Source organism: Apodemus sylvaticus, chromosome 2 (genome assembly GCF_947179515.1).
Source record: "Apodemus sylvaticus chromosome 2, mApoSyl1.1, whole genome shotgun sequence".
In the NCBI taxonomy this organism is placed as follows: Eukaryota; Metazoa; Chordata; class Mammalia; order Rodentia; family Muridae; genus Apodemus; species Apodemus sylvaticus.
In genome coordinates this window covers 47,404,497-47,423,553 of record NC_067473.1, presented here as the reverse complement: position 1 = coordinate 47,423,553, position 19,057 = coordinate 47,404,497, and the positions used below count along the sequence as shown (strand labels likewise).

At 40.5% G+C, this 19,057-nt stretch overlaps 1 protein-coding gene across 2 annotated transcripts in view; it reads left to right on the top strand.

Moving 5' to 3' along the window:
- Cadps2 (calcium dependent secretion activator 2) overlaps window positions 1-19,057 on the top strand; it is a 564,078-nt gene that overhangs the window by 189,915 nt on the left and 355,106 nt on the right. For both annotated transcript variants that reach the window (XM_052173304.1, XM_052173303.1), the window contains exon 3: window positions 14,026-14,358. In XM_052173304.1, coding sequence (XP_052029264.1) covers window positions 14,026-14,358 — 333 coding nt within the window. The remainder of the gene's footprint in view (window positions 1-14,025; window positions 14,359-19,057) is intronic.

Below are 19,057 nucleotides of genomic sequence, written 5' to 3'. Positions count from 1 at the left end.
TTTTTTCAACAATACTCAACTTACCATTGTTACAGAAATCACGGGTTGATAACAACTGAAAAATAGTTTAAGAAGAAAAATTCTAAAATTGATTCTTCAAGGACATTACAAATTATGAAACTCATGAGACAGTGTTCTGTTGGGCCTTATCGTGAAGAAGCAGCAGCTCCTATAAGTGGGTCTCTTGTACTTGTTCATATCTCCCTGCCTGAAGACATGCTGGCAGCCTTCCCAGGAACCATCTCATAGATAGCCACAATGATTTGGGGAGAAGATAATGTTTTTCTAGTCATTATGAAATCCTTTTGAATAAAAGAAGCAATGTGCAGTTCCGATCAGCAGCGCTGTGCATATTAAGTGCTTCTATAGAAAAAAAATATATTTGAAATCTTATTTGGACAGCTGGGCAGACTGAAGATACCGTTTCTTTATAGGCATCACATTCAATTTCGGTATTAGCTCCCTGCGACTTCATTAAGATTTCGATTATCTCTTTGGAATATGAGCCCCACAAATGAATGGGAAGAGTGACATTTCAGGGTACTCAGAAAGAGGGCCATGTACAATTAAATCTCACTAAAATGTAGATGAAAAAATAACACCCAGTGTTATGTTAGAAGCTCTCCAATGTTACTTCCCATAGGTAATGCCCCATGTGTTGGGCAGTGCCGGGCAGAACATCATGGGCTGTACAGTGGATGGTTGTGAGAGAAATAAACTAGTGATGCCATTGAGACCAAAGACTAAGTTTCCTGCTCTTTTTCCCCAGAGGCATTTAGTCTAGCCACATCTCAGCTTAAACCCCATAGGTTGAAAAAAAAATTATAAACCACAAAACACAGAGTAATTGGGTCAATTAAATGAAACCATGTCCAAGATCTCTAGAGAGACAGTACCTGTCCATCAAAGGATTTCTTATATAAATATGCTTAATTCCCATGCCTCTGATACCTGGGTACCTTTGAGCTCTCTCAGGCAGATTTTCACAGATGATCTTGTGTTGCAGAGGAGAAAAGTAGTATGGGAGCACCCCAAGACTAGAGACCATCTCTTCAACAGCCTTGATTGTAGCCATAGTTTGCCTGCCTGTGGTAACTCTTATTGAGAAGGACATGTGATTAAGGTATGTGACAGTTCATAAAACAACCTATCAGTGTCACATAGTATCATATTGGTCACGTATGAGAACTATGTATGATTTATTCTTTAAGAACAGCATAGATAATAGGAATTACTACAGAATACAATCATTGGACTACAAAATATTTTTTATTTTTTATTTGATATATTTTTTATTTACATTTCAAATGATTTTCCCTTTCCTGGATCCCTACTCCCCGAAAGTCCAATAAGCCCTCTTCCCTCCCCCTGTTCCCCCATCCACCCCTTCCTACTTCCCTGTTCTGGTATTGGCCTACACTGAGCCTTTCCAGAGCCAAGGGCCACTCCTCCATTTTTCTTGGACATCATAGATTATGTCTTGATTATGTCTTGGGTATTCCAAGTTTCTAGGCTAATATGACTTATCACTGAGTGCATACCATGAGTGATCTTTTGAGACTGGGTTACCTCACTTAGTATGATGTTCTCCAGTTCCATCGTTTGTCTAAGAATTTCATGAATTCATTGTTTCTAATGGCTGAATAGTACTCCATTGTGTATATACACCACATTTTTTGTATCCATTCCTCCATTGAGGGACACCTGGATTCTTTCCAGCTTCTGGCTATTATAAATAGGGCTGCTATGAACATAGTGGAGCATGTATACTTATTACATGCTGGGGAATCCTCTGGGTATATGCCCAGGAGTGGTATAGCAGGATCCTCCGGAAGTGATGTGCCCAGTTTTCTGAAGAACCTCCAGACTGATTTCCAGAATGGTTGTACGAGCTTGCAACCCCACCAGCAGTGGAGGAGTGTTCCTCTTTCTCCACATCCTCGCCAACACCTGCTGTCTCCTGAGATTTTATTTTTAGCCATTCTGACTGGTTTGAGGTGAAATCTCAGGGTTGTTTTGATTTGCATTTCCCTAATGACTAATGATGTTGAACATTTTTTAAGATGCTTCTCAGCCATCCGAGGTTCTTCAGGTGAAAATTATTTGTTTAGCTCTGTCCCCCATTTTTTAATAGGGTTCAGCGAAGTGGCAGGTTATAAAATCAACTCAAGCAAATCACTAGCCTTCCTATACATAAGGGATAAGCAGGCTGAGAAAGAAATTAGGGAAATGGCACCCTTCACAATAGCCACTAACAATATAAAGTATCTTGGTGTGACTCTGACCAAACAAGTGAAAGATCTGTATAACAAGAACTTCAAGTGTCAGAAGAAGGAAATGGAAGAAGACCTCAGAAAATGGAAAAATCTGCCATGCTTGTGGATTGGCAGGATTAATATAGTTAAAATGGCCATCTTGCCAAAAGCAATATACAGATTCAATGCAGTACCCATCAAAATCCCAACTCAGTTCTTCATAGAGTTAGAAAGAGCAATTCTCAAATTCATTTGGAATAACAAAAAACCCAGGATAGCTAAAATTATTCTCAACAGTAAAAGAACTTCTGGGGGAATCAGTATCTCGGATGTCAATCACTACTACAGAGCAATAGTGTTAACTGCATGGTATTGGTACAGTGACAGGCAGGCAGATCAGTGCAATAGGACTGAAGATCCAGAAATGAACCCACACACCTATGGTCACTTGATCTTCGACAAAGGAGCTGAAAACATCCAGTGGAATAAAGATAGCCTTTTCCACAAATGGTGCTGGTTCAATTGTAGGTCAGCATGCAGGAGAATGTGAACTGATCCATCCTTATCTCCTTGTACTAAGCTCAACTCCAAGTGGATCAAGGACCTCCACATAAAGCCAGACACACTGAAAGTAATAGAAAAGAAACTGGGGAAGACCCTTGAGGACATTGGTATAGGGGGAAAGTTCCTGAACAGAACACCAATAGCTTATGCTCTAAGATCAAGAATTGACAAATGGGACCTCATACAATTACAAAGTTTCTGTGAGGCAAAGGACCCATCAAAAGGACAAATCGGCAACCAACAAATTGGGAAAAGACCTTCACCAACTCTACCTCTGAGAGGGCTAATATCCAATATATATAAAATGTTCTTTATGAGCAAAAATGAATCTCACTTTTCCCTTTGGACAATACTCCTGGCGGTCTGTTTCTTCTGGGATGTTTTTATATCTCCCATTCAAATTAACAGAATTCTGCTAGTTAATGGATAAATTTCTTGTCTTATACTACTTAGTAGATAAATTATGAATGTGGCTAGAGTTCATAACTTTCAAGTCTGATTTACTTTACTATTCTTTCATTGTCTCCTTTGTTCATTCTTTTCCAGTGTTGTTCTGGGTTCCCTGGCATTGCATTACACCCTGGAACCATCTTTCACCTCTCATCCAGCTCTACATGCCAGTCTGTGACCCCTACACTCAGTACTTGGATTTGCTCACATCTTTCCCATTATTCTTTCTGCATTATGGTTTCCCACTGTTTCCAAGCAGGGAAAACTCCACCAGTCTTCTTGACTGGTGTGATGTGTTTCTAAAGCATGCAACAGAATGAATAGAGGAATTAGACCACCAGACTTTTTCTCTTCTAAACAACTTGCTCGCAGTTTGCTCACTTGCCCATACACTAGCTACTTTTATAAGCTCTTGCTGTGTGTTTGACCTTATACATTGGTGTTAACAGTAAGATGAGACAGTTTCTGACATTGTGGGGATTATTGATTAGAATGTATGAACCCACTTGTTAATTAAATCTTATAGTTGCAACATGAGATGTGCTTTAAAGGAAAAAAAGTTTTATACCAAGATCTAGTCAAGCTAGGGGGACTGGTGAGGAATCTCTGTGACCTGCAGGCAGGTAGATGATGATAAAATAGACCATGTCAAATTCCAAATGACCAGGGTGATTAGAGCATTGATCCAGATACAGGCAGAGCAAGTTCTCACTGAGATGGAGAATTGGGAATGAGTTGTAAGGCCATGTAGGCCATGGTGAGTTTATTCTTTTTTTTGTTTTGTTTTGTTTTTTGTTTTTTGTTTTTTTGTTTTTCAAGACAGGGTTTCTCTGTGTAGCTCTGCCTGTCCTAGAACTCACTCTGTAGACCAGGCTGGCCTCGAACTCAGAAATCCGCCTGCCTCTGCCTCCCAAGTGCTGGGATTAAAGGCGTGTGCCATCATAGCCCTGCAGTGATTTTATTCTTAAATCCCCAACTTGATGTAACCTGAGATGGTGGTGGTCGTGGTGGTGGTGGTAGTGGTGATAGTGGTGGTAGTGGTGATAGTGGTGGTAGTGGTGGTGTTTTAATATTATTTTGGTATCAGTGAAGAAAATACATTGGATAAAGTGATGTTGGGATTTGATATGTGCCAGACATCGCCCAAGGCAGGGAACCCACTGAACAGTCAGTTGGTAGTCTAGGGAGAAACATGAACTGTTGTGGGAAGATGAAAAATCCTATGAGATTTTTAAAGGACTCCTGGAATAGGATCAGTATAGTGACAAATTGTGTATTTGTAGTCATAGAAAGGAGCAAGGGGTTTGTCAAGGATGCTTTCTAAGTCTCAAGGATGGAAACTGGTACCTAACACAGGAGACAAAATGAGTGTGGGAAGATATTTTAAACTGTGCTTGTGAATTTCAAATACTGTTAGGACTTTGTGAAGAGCACTAAGTGCATTGGAGGTCTCAGTCTGTAGCTTATATTAAATGCAGATGGGGGTTAGTGGGTCACACCCTGTGGTGGTGCTGGAAGGAAAGTGGAGTGCCCTGGAACTTGATGAGCAACATGGTATTTTGGGGGGAAAAAAACCTATACCCTCAGGGTAAGAGGCCTTTCCCTCTGTATACAGAGCCCAAGGTACTGTTCTGAGCAAAACAGTTCTATACTATGGAGCCCAGGCCTTTTGAGCACAGATTTTGTTCTGTTTCCAGTTACAGATATTTATGCCCCTCGATGTCTCTCCTGCAGCCACCTGTGTATACACCTGTAACTAGATTTGTGTCTGATTGTCTTTATCACTGGGTAGTCAGTCATCTTTGGGTAATTACTGCTTTTTCAACAAAACATTTTTTACTTCTAATAAATGACAGAAGTTCTTTTGAGAGTTTACACTCATCAGCAAACAAGCTGGAATAAACTCTATTGGTATCTACCTTTTACTCTGTGGAGATCGATAATCTATAGATGCCTTATAGCAGGATAAGAGGGTAAAGGCTGATGAATGGGATGTGGAGGGGAGGGTAGAGCTTCCTCAAGAGATGATGGTGCTAACACCCAAGTAAAGTACAAGGATGTGTAAGTAGGCATCTCTTCCCTTAGAGTAAGTCATTTCAAAAACATTAAAAACATAGAAACCATGAATCACTACCTCATTTTTTTAGGTAAGAATCTAGGAGGCAGCCTAGCTGGGCAGTGATTCCTTAAGAGGAGGTGATGAAGTTTTCTGCTATCGCTGCAGGCACCTCAAGCATCAATAGGGACTGAAAAGGAGCTTTCCAGTTCACTGGCGTGGTTCTGAACAGACTTCTGTTCATTAGGGCTATTAGACGGAGGATGCTGTGTCCTTGTTTCACAGCAACTTTGTCCCCACAGAGCATATGTTGAAAGGATCAAGAGCAAGAACACCATGGTCCATTACGACCTTCTCACCTCTGAGATGAGCTAAGCGCTGACAGTTCTGCTGGGCCTTCTGTGCTGCTTTTTTTTTTTTTTTTTTTTTGCATTTGTATTTTTTTTTATTTGATAAATTTTTTATTTACATTTCAAATGATTTCCCCTTTCTGACTCCCCACTCCCCAAAAGTCCCATAAGCCCTCTTCCTTCCCCCTGTTTTCCCATCCACCCCTTCCCACTTCCCTGTTCTGGTATTGCCCAACACTGCTGCACTGAGACTTTCCAGAGCCAGGGGCCACTCCTCAGTTCTTCTTGTACCTCATTTGATGTATGGATTATGTCTTGGGTATTCCAAGTTTCTAGGCTAATATCCACTTATCAGTAAGTGCATACCATGATTGATCTTTTGGGACTGGGTTACCTCACTTAGTATGATGTTCTCCAGCTCGATCCATTTGTCTAAGAATTTCATGAATTCATTGTTTCTAATGGCTGAATAGTACTCCATTGTGTATATATGCCACATTTTTTTGTATCCATTCCTCCATTGGGGGACACCTGGGTTCTTTCCAGCTTCTGGCTATTATAAATACGGCTGCTATGAACATAGTGGAGCATATATCCTTATTACATGCTGGAGAATCCTCTGGGTATATGCCCAGGAGTGGTTTAGCAGGGTCCTCCCGGAAGTGATGTGCCCAGTTTTCTGAGGAACCGCCAGACTGATTTCCAGAGTAGTTGTACCAATTTGCATTCCCACCAGCAGTGGAGGAGTGTTCCTCTTTCTCCACATCCTCGCCAATACCTGCTGTCTCCTGAGTTTTTAATCTTAGCCATTCTCACTGGTGTAAGGTTAAATCTCAGGGTTGTTTTGATTTGCATTTCCCTAATGACTAATGATGTTGAGCATTTTTAAGATGCTTCTCAGCCATCAGAAGTTCTTCAGGTAAAAATTCTTTGTTTAGCTCTGTACCCCATTTTTTAATAGGGTTATTTGGTTTTCTGGGGTCTAACTTGAGTTCTTTGTGTATATTGGATATTAGCCCTCTGTCAGATGTAGGGTTGGTGAAGATCTTTTCCCAATTTGTTGTTGCCAATTTGTCCTTTTGATGGTGTCTTTTGCCTTACAGAAACTTTGTAATTTTATGAGGTCCCATTTGTCAATTCTTGATCTTAGAGCATAAGCTATTGGTGTTCTGTTCAGGAACTTTTCCCCTGTACCAATGTTTTCAAGGGTCTTCCCCAGTTTCTTTTCTATTAGCTTCAGTGTGTCTGGCTTTATATGGAGGTCCTTGATCCATTTGTACTTGAAGTTCTAGCTAGGGCAATTAGACAACATAAGGAGGTCAAAGGGATACAAATTGGAAAGGAAGAAGTCAAATTATCACTATTTGCAGATGATATGATAGTCTACTTAAGTGACTCAAAAAACTCCACCAGAGAACTCCTACAGCTGATAAACAACTTCAGCCAAGTGGCAGGTTATAAAATCAACTCAAGCAAATCAGTAGCCTTCCTATACTCAAAGGATAAGCAGGCTGAGAAAGAAATTAGGAAAATGACACCCTTCACAATAGCCACAAACAATATAAAGTACCTTGGTGTGACTCTGACCAAACAAGTGAAAGACTTATATGGCTAGAACTTCAGATCTCTGAAGAAGGAAATGGAAGAAGACCTCAGAAAATGGGAAAATCTGCTATGCTCATGGATTGGCAGGATTAATATAGTTAAAATGGCCATCTTGCCAAAAGTAATATATAGATTCAACGCAATACACATCAAAATCCCAACTCAGTTCGTCATAGAGGTAGAAAGAACAATTCTCAAATTCATCTGGAATAACAAAAAACCCAAGATAGCTAAAACTATTCTCAACAACAAAAGAAATTCTGGGGGAATCAGTATCCCTGACTTCAAGCAATACTACAGAGTAATAGTGTTAACTGCATGGTATTGGTACAGTGACAGGCAGGCGGATCAGTGCAATAGGACTGAAGATCCAGAAATGAACCCACACACCTATGGTGACTTGATCTTCGACAAAGGAGCTGAAAGCATCCAGTGGAATAAAGATAGTCTTTTCTACAAATGGTGCTGGTTCATATGGAAGTCAGCATGCAGAAGAATGCGAATTGATCCATCCTTGTCTCCTTGTACTATCTGTGCCTTCTGTGCTTCTGACTTGCGTTTCTTACTGCTGACATGCGACTTCCCCTCCTTACCTCTGCTGCTTCCCTTGCACTTCCGTTTCCGTTTCCATTTTCTAATAGCACAATTTATGGTTCCTGTGTCAACTTTATTGTGTGTTGTCCCTGTTGCTTCCTCTTGTAGCTGGCTCTTCTTCTTTATGCTCCTAAAGGGTCTCTGCCCAAGGTGACCTAGGAGAATAAAACAGCAAACAGATCTGTTTTAAATGTGACCCATGTCTTCTAGAGCCCTCTGGTTTGTTCTTACTGCTGTCCCCCGGAAATGGGTCCTGTCTGAACTGTGGTGGTGGTGGTGGTGGTGGTGTGTGTGTGTGTGTGTGTGTGTGTGTGTGTGTGTGTGTGTGTGAGAGAGAGAGAGAGAGAGAGAGAGAGAGAGAGAGAGAGAATGAATGTCCTTGGTTGTCCTTCCTTATACTGGATGTATTTGTGTGTGTGAGGATATTTATTTAAGTTACAGTCATTTAAATGTACGGGTTTTTAGACTTTTGTTCTTCCTGTGTGCTTTTATCAAGCTTTTTCCTGACAATTATCCAAATGAAATTAGCTATTACTCATCATTTTGTCAAAAGACCACAACAACCAACCAAAACATCTATAGGTACCTATGTTCTTCCACCTTTCTTATTTATTAAAGTTACAAAGAGAATGAAAATTCTATTTTCCCACCTCAGTTTCCATATGTTGTAACTCAAAAGGTATTCTGATCTTCTCTCTTCTCTCTTCATGCCTGGCTTCTGGCCCTGAAGCCCTTTTCCTTATCAAGTCTCCTGTCTCTGTCTGATCATTGGACTCTATCTTAGCTCCAACATTTTGCCATCTACCCTTTCCACTGGCATCTAAGTTTGAGATATTTCTTAATGTATTAACATTAGGTTATCTAGCCACAACTGAGATCCACATTAGTTAGGATTCTCTAGAGGGACAGAACTGATAAAATGAATCTGCATTGCAGTGGGGATTTATTAGGTTGGCCTCCATGGGATGGACAATAAGGCCATGCACTATAGCTGTTGAGAACTTGGTAGCTACCCACTATGAGGTTGGATGACTCAACAGTTCTCATTTAACCCTGAAAATATGGAATATTGTTAGCGAGCTGATTGTCTAGTCTGTGTTGGAATGCTGAAGGAGGTAGGTTGTAATGTCAGCAAAGTTTATCAGCAATCACAGCAACAACTGAACAGGATGTATTCACCAGTAAGGAGTGGAGACCTATAGGCAAAGTCAGCCCTGGCTTTCCCTCTGCCTTCTTTATGTGTGTAATGCCCTTTGGGAGAAGTGCTACCCACTCAGCAGGGTGTCTACTTCCTGTTTCATGTTTGCAGAAGACTTTCTCCAGACCTGCAAGGAGGCATGGCTCTTAGTTGATCTCATACCTCATGAAGTTGGTGAGCAGAGTTATCCATTATGTCATCAACAAGGGCCTGGACTTCTCCCGTATATACAGGCCATTCTCTCATCTGATATCTGGTAGTCTTCCTGATTTAAAATATTGCTACAGTCATATAGGACTTTATATGTAATCTCTGTGTCTAGTAGGAAATTTTTATAATTATCCCTCAAAGATCTTAATGTTTTGTTCTTTTCGGTTCTATTTATTTCTTTTCTTAAGCTGTTTTATTATTCCTTTTATCTTCACACATTTCAAAGGCTCTTAAAGGCACAGGTCCCTTGCCCCTATTCTGGGCTCTCTTCTAAGTAGCTCTCACTTCCCACCAGAGTTGTTAACTCCATTTCCTTGGCTCCCCTCCTTTTGAAGGAGTGTCTGTTAATTGTTCTTGCTCTTTTTCCTATGGTAGTTGGTCTATCCCCCTCAGGGAGCAGGAACTTGTCAGGCTTTAGTCTCTGGTGGAGTCATCTGTGCACCATGCACACTGAGCAGAATCCTAGCATTTTGTTACCATTTAGCAAATGTCAGTTACATAGTTGGAGTGAGTTAGTGCAGCCTTGGTTATGGTTTTGATGGAACAAAGCACTCAGCAACAATGTTCATTTGTGCCTTTGTTTCAAAACTAGAGTCACTCAAGGGAATGCAAGCTCCTGGCTATATATTAGAAAGTGAAAACAACTGAAAGAACTGCTCATATAGAGTACTAGAAATCAGTAGTTTTCCTGTAGTGAGACTGTAAGTATATATTTTACTAGTCAGGGTTTATACATACTTTACCATTTTGAAAAGAGTCAACCTCAGGTATTTTCTAGAGAAGCAACATTACATGTAGCAGCAGTAGTTATTTTCTTGTATCATCTGAAAAACAAACTACATAAAATTGAACAGGAAAGCCATAATTCTTACCAAGAGGATAAGGCTATTATGGACAATGAAAACAACAACAACAAAAAAATACTAGAATTAAGAGGGTGGACATCTGAGGAAGGAAGAAATCCCAGAGAGAGTCCCCTTCTACCAACCCTAGACCTCAGACAAGACCTCAGTAAACATGTTTCATGGTATAACAATAAAGTTACTGAATTGCCACAGTGGTGGACATAGGGAATCTGTTTCCTCAGAGTTCTGGGTGAGGTCCACAGGAAAATGCTAGTGTTCAGAACTCACTAGAAATCTGCTAGTGTGGCTGGTGCTCTGAGAAGGCACCCTTGGCACATCTCAAAAAAGAGCTGTCCATAGTTAGTGTCACCAGGACAACAATGAATACCAAATCCTCCTTCTACCAGTGTGCTACCCCTGGCTTACTCTGTTGTTACTCGTTTTAAATGGTATGAAACAGTGCTGCCTAGATGTGTTGCTTTGAATAGAGTCATAACAAAAATTATATATATATTTTAATGTATTTTATTAAAATATAATTATAAATAATTGATTGTTACTGAATCCAAATAACTCTACTCAAAGTCCCAATGGTAGCAGAGGCACTCCTTGTTACCTTCCCTAACATTCTGGGTTCCCAAATGAAAGACACACACACACACACACACACACACACCCTTTATATTTTAATGTGCCTTAAACAGCTGAATGGCTGGGCTACTTCCAAAACTCCACGTGGTTACCACACTCCCTTCTGATATTCCTGAGTTATTACTTACTAAAACCTATATTACATCTTGGTTGCCCTGGACCTAGACCTGCAGACCCCTCGACTTTGTTCCCCGGCACCTACATGAAGGCTAAGCTCTCTGTCCAGCGTGTCGCTGGCATGGCCTCTGTTCCTTTCCTGGCATGGAGACTCACTCTCTTCCTGCTCCTTCCTCATCCCGTTGCCCAGGAATCCTAGAGTCCTGCCTCTGCCTCTTGCCCAACTGTTGGCTACTGCCAATTTATTTTCCAGTCAAAATCAACTGGGGACAGGGTCCCCCAGTATCTTATGTATGGATTTGTGCCATTTTGATGTCCAAATTAGCACAACTCAGGCTAGTTGTGCATTAGACCAAATCCACAACAATTAGTTGATATCATCATATAATCGTGTGATTTTATGTGTAACGTATAAATACAAAATTTCTTCATATGGGCTGTCAGTGCTTCATGAGCAAAGCGGTATTAGCTAAGAAAAAGAAGAGAAATCGCAGCATCCCCATGAGTACTCAAGAAATGTCATTTCCAGACAAAATATATCATTGAATGTCTGAGTTTCCTTTTCCCTGGCTTAGAATTATTAAAGGCACCATTAGTTTCACTTCTTTTAAAAAAATAAGGGTTTTACTTTATAATCATGCTTATCCTTGAACTAAGTACATAGTTAGCCTTGAACTGGTGATTTCCCCACCTCGGCTTCCCATGGCCGAGGATTATTGATACAAGCCATGGTTGTTCTTATACTTCTCTGAATATATTTTGTTTTGGCTTGAAGACATAAAAGAAAATAGAGACCTTTTAGTCACAAGTGATCTAGAGCTATAGAGAGCTAACACACATTTTGTGTAGATATTATAAATGTGCTTGCCATAAGGTGGAAGTTACTAATGCTTTAGTATGTGAGTGTCATTGACTGAGACAGGAAACAAGACAGCTTTTGTGAATGACACGGCAGAAGAAAACTGAAAGCATTTGGGAAAATCTGGGAGTCAGGTGGCCACACATGCCAGCTTGTCAGGCAGAATGGCAAGTGAGTCACCCGACATGTGACAAAGAACATACTTGTAACTGGTTTACATATAGGAGGATGTGGTAGGATAGTCAATGATATAGCCCTAGCTGTAAGAGCATTTAATTGTTATAATTTAGTTTTTAGGAACGACTAGCCATTTGTAGGAGTTAGAAAAATGGCTCAGCAGTCAAGAATGCTTGCAACATAGTCATAAAGACCCCAGCTCCCACGTAACAAGCCAGGCGTTCCCTGCAAACCTATAATACCAGGGCTCAGGTACAATAGAGACATGATCACTGGAACTTGTGAGCTTCCGGCCTAACTAAACGTGAAAGCTGTAGGTTCACGGAGAGACCAGGCCTCAGAGGATAGTTGGAGCTGGCTGGCTTCCAGCATATCTATGAAAATGAAAGCCACGAGTACAGGGAGAGACCTGGCCTCAGGGACTGGGTGGAGAGTAATTCCTCAGATCAGACTTTGAGAGCCCCAGGGGTCCAGGTTAGTTGACTCTATTGGTCTTCCTGTGGAGTTCCTATCCCCCTTTGGGGCCCAGCAATTCTTCCTCCTATTCTCCCAAAAGAGTCCCCAAGCTCCATCTACTGTTTGGCTGTGAGTGTCTGTATCTGTCTGAGTCAGCTGCTCCGGGGAGCCTCTCAGAGAGCAACATGCTCCTGTTTGCAAGCATAACAAAGTATCATTAATAGTGTCCGAGATCGCTGCATGCTCATGGGGTGGGATGCATGGTCTGGACCCAGGCCTCCCTAATCATATGCAGCAGATGTGCAGCTTAACCTCCATGTGTGTCCTGAACAACTGGAACTGGGGCTACCCCAAAAGCTGTGGCCTGTATGTGGGATATGTTGATCTTCTAGGTGGGCTGTCTTGATTGACCTCAGTGGAAGAGGGAGTGCCTAGTCTCACAGACACTTGATGTACCAACGTGGGAGGGTACCTGAAGAGCCCCAAACCACTCAGAAGAGAAAGAAATGGGGGATGGGTGAAGGATTGTGGGAAGGGGTAACCGGGAGGGTGGCATTGAGTGGGATATAAAATGAATATGTAAAAAAAAGAAAACTAAATTTAACAAAAAGATTCCTCATATCTTCTTTTTGTCTCCAGATATACAGTGGTGCTCACAACCCCTACATACAACCCCTATGCACACACACACACACACACACACACACACACACACACACACACACTTAATTGATATTTCAGCATTCAGTATATTGTAACTGCATTAGTTTTTCAAACTCTTCTGGAAGAAGCTGGTGTCACTTATGAAGAAGGAAACAAGAAAATTAGCAGTATCATTTAATTAGTGACAAAATGGTTGGATTCCTGTGTCAACAATATATATCTTACAGATGATCCCCCCCCCCCCTGCATCTGTTCCTTGTAGTTATGACACAAGTGTTAAAAAGCCAGGGAAGCCAATGAGATCAGAGAAAGGGACAAGGAGTCTGATCTCTGCATCACGAAGAACTTTGGGTTAACAGCTACATAGGATGTTTATTTACGTCAAGTGCAGTTCTACAAAACTGTGGGCCTCCAACCCCTCCTGTGCTTCAGAGTTACCCAGAATCCCCAAATAAACATCCAGAAGTCAGACCTGTATTTCCAGCTCCTTTCTTAACCATTTGAGTGAAATGAGAGAGGTGGACAGCTAGTGAGAAAGGAACAAGAACTTACAAACAACAGTTATTTTTTCCAGTTTCTGGAACTGGGAGGTTCTAAATGGCAGAAGATGCGGTGTCTACTAAATGACTCTTAACTTCCTAGACCATTGTCTTTGCACTGTGTTCTCAGGCTGCAGAGGATGGAGCCAGAACCCGACTGGGCCTCCATTTTCAAGAAGCCTTTTGCATCTGAGTCTTTGACCTTCAGGTTGGAGAAATATAGGTTATTTCCTCAGAACTGCTTACTGCCTCTCTCAGCCTTCCAACCATTTAGAGCTTGGGGTCTCCTCTCATACGTTATCATGTATTGTATCATAGTTGTGTTATTCAACATTTCCAGCCATGGTGGAACACTTAGTATCCTGGCTAGGTGACCTCAAAGCATAGGTGTTGATGGCCATGCCTAATTACAATGTTGTTTGATTTTGTTTTCCAGGTTTTCCTAAAGAGTGACCGAGTGGCCAGAATGGTTCAGAGTGGCGGATGCTCTGCTAATGACTTCAGAGAGGTGTTTAAGAAAAACATAGAAAAACGTGTTCGCAGCCTACCAGAAATAGACGGCCTGAGCAAGGAGACGGTGCTGAGCTCGTGGATAGCTAAGTATGACGCCATTTACAGGGGAGAAGAAGATTTGTGCAAACAGCCAAACAGGATGACCCTGAGTGCTGTGTCTGAGCTGATTCTGAGTAAGGAGCAGCTCTACGAAATGTTCCAGCAGATTCTGGGTATCAAAAAGCTGGAACACCAGCTACTTTATAACGCATGTCAGGTGAGTACTCTGAAGTCTCCCCTTGCCATGCCTGATGCATGGAAGGAACCATGAGTGCTTATGACCCTAGGATGAGGTGTTTCGCATTTGCCAGTCAGTTTCCACAAATAGTTGAGTGAGATTGAATTTTAATAAATAAAAGAGTGATAATCTGAAAAGAAACTTTGGAAGAGGCTGGATGGAAGGGGAAGAATGGCAGTATCACTAGCTAGTCACGACCGCACCCAGAGACCCTGTTTCAGAACACCAGGGTTATGCTGACTTGGCATACACAGGGCAAACCCTGAATAAAAATGATAATTATCTGCTGCCTAAGCAATGAACCTAGTATATGTGAGCCAGTGTTCCTCAGTGCAAAATAATTCATCATAAAGGTTTGAGACTAGTCTTAAGAGTATTATGGAAGTAATTGAAATTTCAAATCTTTTTCTTTACCTCAGCCTGAAAGAAATACATTGAAGATGATTGTTAAGCTGGCTAATTTAAAGAAATGACAGCAAATGTTTTCCCTTAAGTTGTTATTCAAGTCATGCATATGAAAAATTGAAATCTCATAGGTTTTTCATTTTAGATTGAAATGATTTGTCTAATAATATATTCCTTGGATTTCTGCTCATTTTGGGTATATACATTATTTAAGCCCTATTATACAATTCAAATTACCAAAATTCTGCCATTTTAAAATTCATTAAGAAATGCACTGCTATAATATGCATTTATTTATTTTTAACCTTTTTTGCAAATTTATGTGGTTTAACTTCTGCATCCTGTTCGTGTTCCTTAGTTTGCATCATTATTTTATGAATACCTTAGGTAAATAAAGAATTAATTAATAATAAAGTCACCTTAACCCTGTGAGCCATTCATGAACTCACCATAATTGTTTCACTGGGTCATTAAACCATCTGGTGGTTTGATAGTAGAGGCTGATCATAAATCACAGATATGTGATTATGTATCACATATTAACAGATATGTCAAATTAAGGCTGTGAACCTTATAATGTCCATAGTGGTTCTTTTATATGGTTAATATTGATGAACATCACTGTGCAGTAAAACTGAAATTCAGTCATTCAGTAGCTAGTCAGAATTTATCAAAAGTCTCACTAGATTAAAGAAAACAAAACTGCACAAAGTGCTTTCCCTGTTCCAAATGTAGTTGATCAGCAAGCAGGACCTTCCATATAATTATACAGTCTAACTTCTATATAAAATGTAATTCCATGTTGTACAGTTTTGTGGTTATTAATGCAAAATCTTCTGTCTTCTTTATCAGTGTTCTTACAGTTGTGGTGTGGACCTGCTCATCTCCAACCTGTGGCTTATGGTACACAGCACTTCTGAGTCAAATCACTAACATGATATTGGATTTATATTTACATTCAGTTCTGTCAGAATGTGCTTCGTGTATATAAGTCTGTTAGGAATAAAGAGCCAATGCGCCAACGAAGGGGGGCTTAAAAAGAGAGAATGGGGGTTGAGTGTGGCACAGCGGTGTGGTTGAGTGTGGCACAGCGGAAGGGGGTGCCCAGGCTGGCCCCTGCCCAAGTACCTCTTCCCCCTGAGGGATCACATGCACACAGGCGTGGTATAGAATAGAGTTTATTCAAGGCAGAGAGTCAGAGAGAGAGAGAGAGAGAGGCGGGGGGGGGGGGGGGGGAGGGAGAGAGACAGTAGAGAACAGAAATATGGAGGGAGAGAAGTGGAGGCCCACCATGACCACATGGAGAGAGGGGGAGGGGAGGAGAGCCCAAGACGGGCAGAGAGGTGAGAGTGGGATGAGAGAGAGTGATGAGAGAGAGAGAGCGAAGAGGGGCAAGTAGCTCCTTTTATAGTGGGCCAGGTCTATGGGGCGGGGCCTACCTGGCTGTTGCCAGGTAAGTGTGGGGTGGAGCTTAGACAGAATACCAACAAGCACTATTCTGTCTTCCTGTAGAACTGCATCCTTCTGTTGTTCTTTCTCCTGTAGGACTGCATGCTCTCCCTGTTCTTTCTCTGAAGCCTACTTGAGAGAGCATTGAGGTTGCTAGAGCATTCCTAAGAGAGTTAGCATGGTGGATAGTTTCTACTTTTGACTTATAATTATTTTTAAAGATTTACTTCAGTCTTGAAGGCTTGTTTGTTTGTTTTGTTTTGTCTTGTCTTGTCAGCACCCACCTTGATAGCTTTGTCTTTCAGTGTCTGTGTTGAGACCACTCCTAATTAAAGTGACTGCTACAGTTGCCTTAAATAATATAATCCGTGGCCATTTCCTCCCAGTTTTGTTTCATCCCTCATTTTCTGTCTTCTGTAATTTTTATGGAATACATTTTTGTGATTTTGTATCTTCTTTTGATGTAGCCCTTACATATTTTCAGTTTTTAAGTCTATTTAGTAGGTTTCCTGAATTACACAATACAGATCTTAAAATAAGCTAAGACCTCCTCCCTCAAGGGACCCTGGAGGACTTAAAGTCCAGGCTAGCTTCCCTGTGGTTCAGTGGTCCTACAGGCCTCCTCCAATCTCATGACGTACTGGTATAATTCATTTTGATTAGGATATACTATAGTCATTCAATAAGTTGTATTGATTATTGTTTTAAAGAGTTAACTTTTCTATTATGAATAAGTCAATTTTTTATTACTGTTAAAATGCTTTTTGATTTCCAGCACTTTCTGTTTTCAACTTTTCTTTGAGACTTACAGCATAGAAATAGTTGTGATTAAATCTTGTTTGTGCCTGGTTCAGATGTCTTTTACATTTCCTTACATACATCTTTTGTTATTGTAGAAAAGCTAGATGTTTTGTGTCTGGTGATAGGATCTAACCTAATAAGGCTTTCGTGTGAGAATTGTGTTAATCTGACCATGCCTTGGGTTGTACCTGGTTATTTTTTAGTCATAGACTCTTCAAATGCTTGATCCTGTTTTGATTTTCTTTCTTGTTGTATATTTTCTTTATTTACATTTCAAATGGTTCCCCTTTCTTTGTCTGGCCTCCAGATACTCCCTATCCCATCCCCCCAACACCACTATGAGGGTGCTGATCCACCCACTTACCCCTTCTTCCTGCTCTAGCATTGCCCCATACTGCGGCATGATTTGATTTTCTTTTTTATTAACTAATTTATTTAATGATTTCTACATGTTTATAATATATTTTATTTACCTTCTTCCTCTCTCCCTTCTCCCTATCTCCAGCAGGCCCCTCCCATCTCTACTAGTCTCCCTCCCAGATTCATGACTTTTGGTCATGACACACTTAGTTTAACCAGGGACATAGTGTGACCATTGGATTAGAAGTGACTTCTTTCTATTATATACATATGTGTGTGTGTGTGCATGTGTATGTTCATATGTATTTAACTTTTTTGAAAATATTTCTTTTAGTTTCTGTGTCCAATTCTTGTTTCTTACTTTGCAACAGTAATTTGTGAATACTTACAGATGAATAAATTAGTAATTAATAATAAAGTATTATGTCACCTTAACACTATAAACAATTCACTCACCATAATTTATTTTACTGTGTCACTATGCCTGATAGGATCATCACTGGGAACATAAGACAGTAAATCTTTTCAGTAGGAAATAGTTTCCTACTGAAACCATTTGTTTGTGGTGTCAGTGTGTGGTAGGGTTCTTTACCTCCTCCATCCATGCTTGCTTTTATTCCTGTCCTTGACTATGGGATTCCCAAAGTGCCCCATTGGATTCTGCTTCTGTTTTGGTTGTTTTCCACTGCGGTGGTAAAGATGTATCCATAGCAATATGATAGAAAAGGGAAGGGTTGCCCTTTAATTTGATTTAATCTTTTGGTGGACCTGTCTCTGATAGAACCTTTGTGTTTCTGTTTCTTGTCCTTCTACCTCAAAAGGCCTTATTTCCTTCTCTGACTACAGACTTCACAATGCATCTTCTTAAGCTCTGTGTACCTTAGCCACTGTGCTTTTCTGGACTCTAGGAGGTGATATAAGAAAGCCGCCAGTCAGGTATTGTCTCACTGCGGCTAGGAGGGGCGTTCAGCATTTCCCATTGGCAGAACCTTTCCCTTGATTTGGGTGGAGGATCTGATAAGTTTAGAAAAAAAATATCAATTTCTTAGGTATTCACTAATAGAAGGAAGCCAGTGAGATTAGGTGATTCCTTATTTTCTGCATTCAGCTTTAACAATTTGTACAAAAGAAAAAAAAGGCAAATGTTATACCAGCATGGCCCCCAGTGCCTACTCATTCAAATATTCTACTTTTCAAATGTGTGTCTTTGTGTGTCTTTTTATATTTTGAATAAGTGGTTTTCCCAGGTTAGGGTCTCTAACACACACACACACACACACACACACACACACACACACAATCTCTGATTTTTTATTTGTTCAGTCTTGTAAGAATGGGAGTGATGATTTCCAAGTTTTTTTAATATGCCTATGACAAAAAATGGAATTCTTTTGAGTTCTTCATTGAAGAAGGCTTAAGATTGGTTAATAAAATAAGTAAAAACCAAAAATAAAAGTATAAAAATCTACTCTCATGGGGAAAGTTTTCCTGTGGAATTACAGTAACTTTATAGAAATTATGAAATAAATTTTAAAAAATGAGAATCTCTTTTCTACAAGTGAACCACATGCACAATGCCGATTTCTCTCTTTTCTGACCCCCCCTTACAAACACACACACACACATACACACACACACACATACACACACATATACACACACA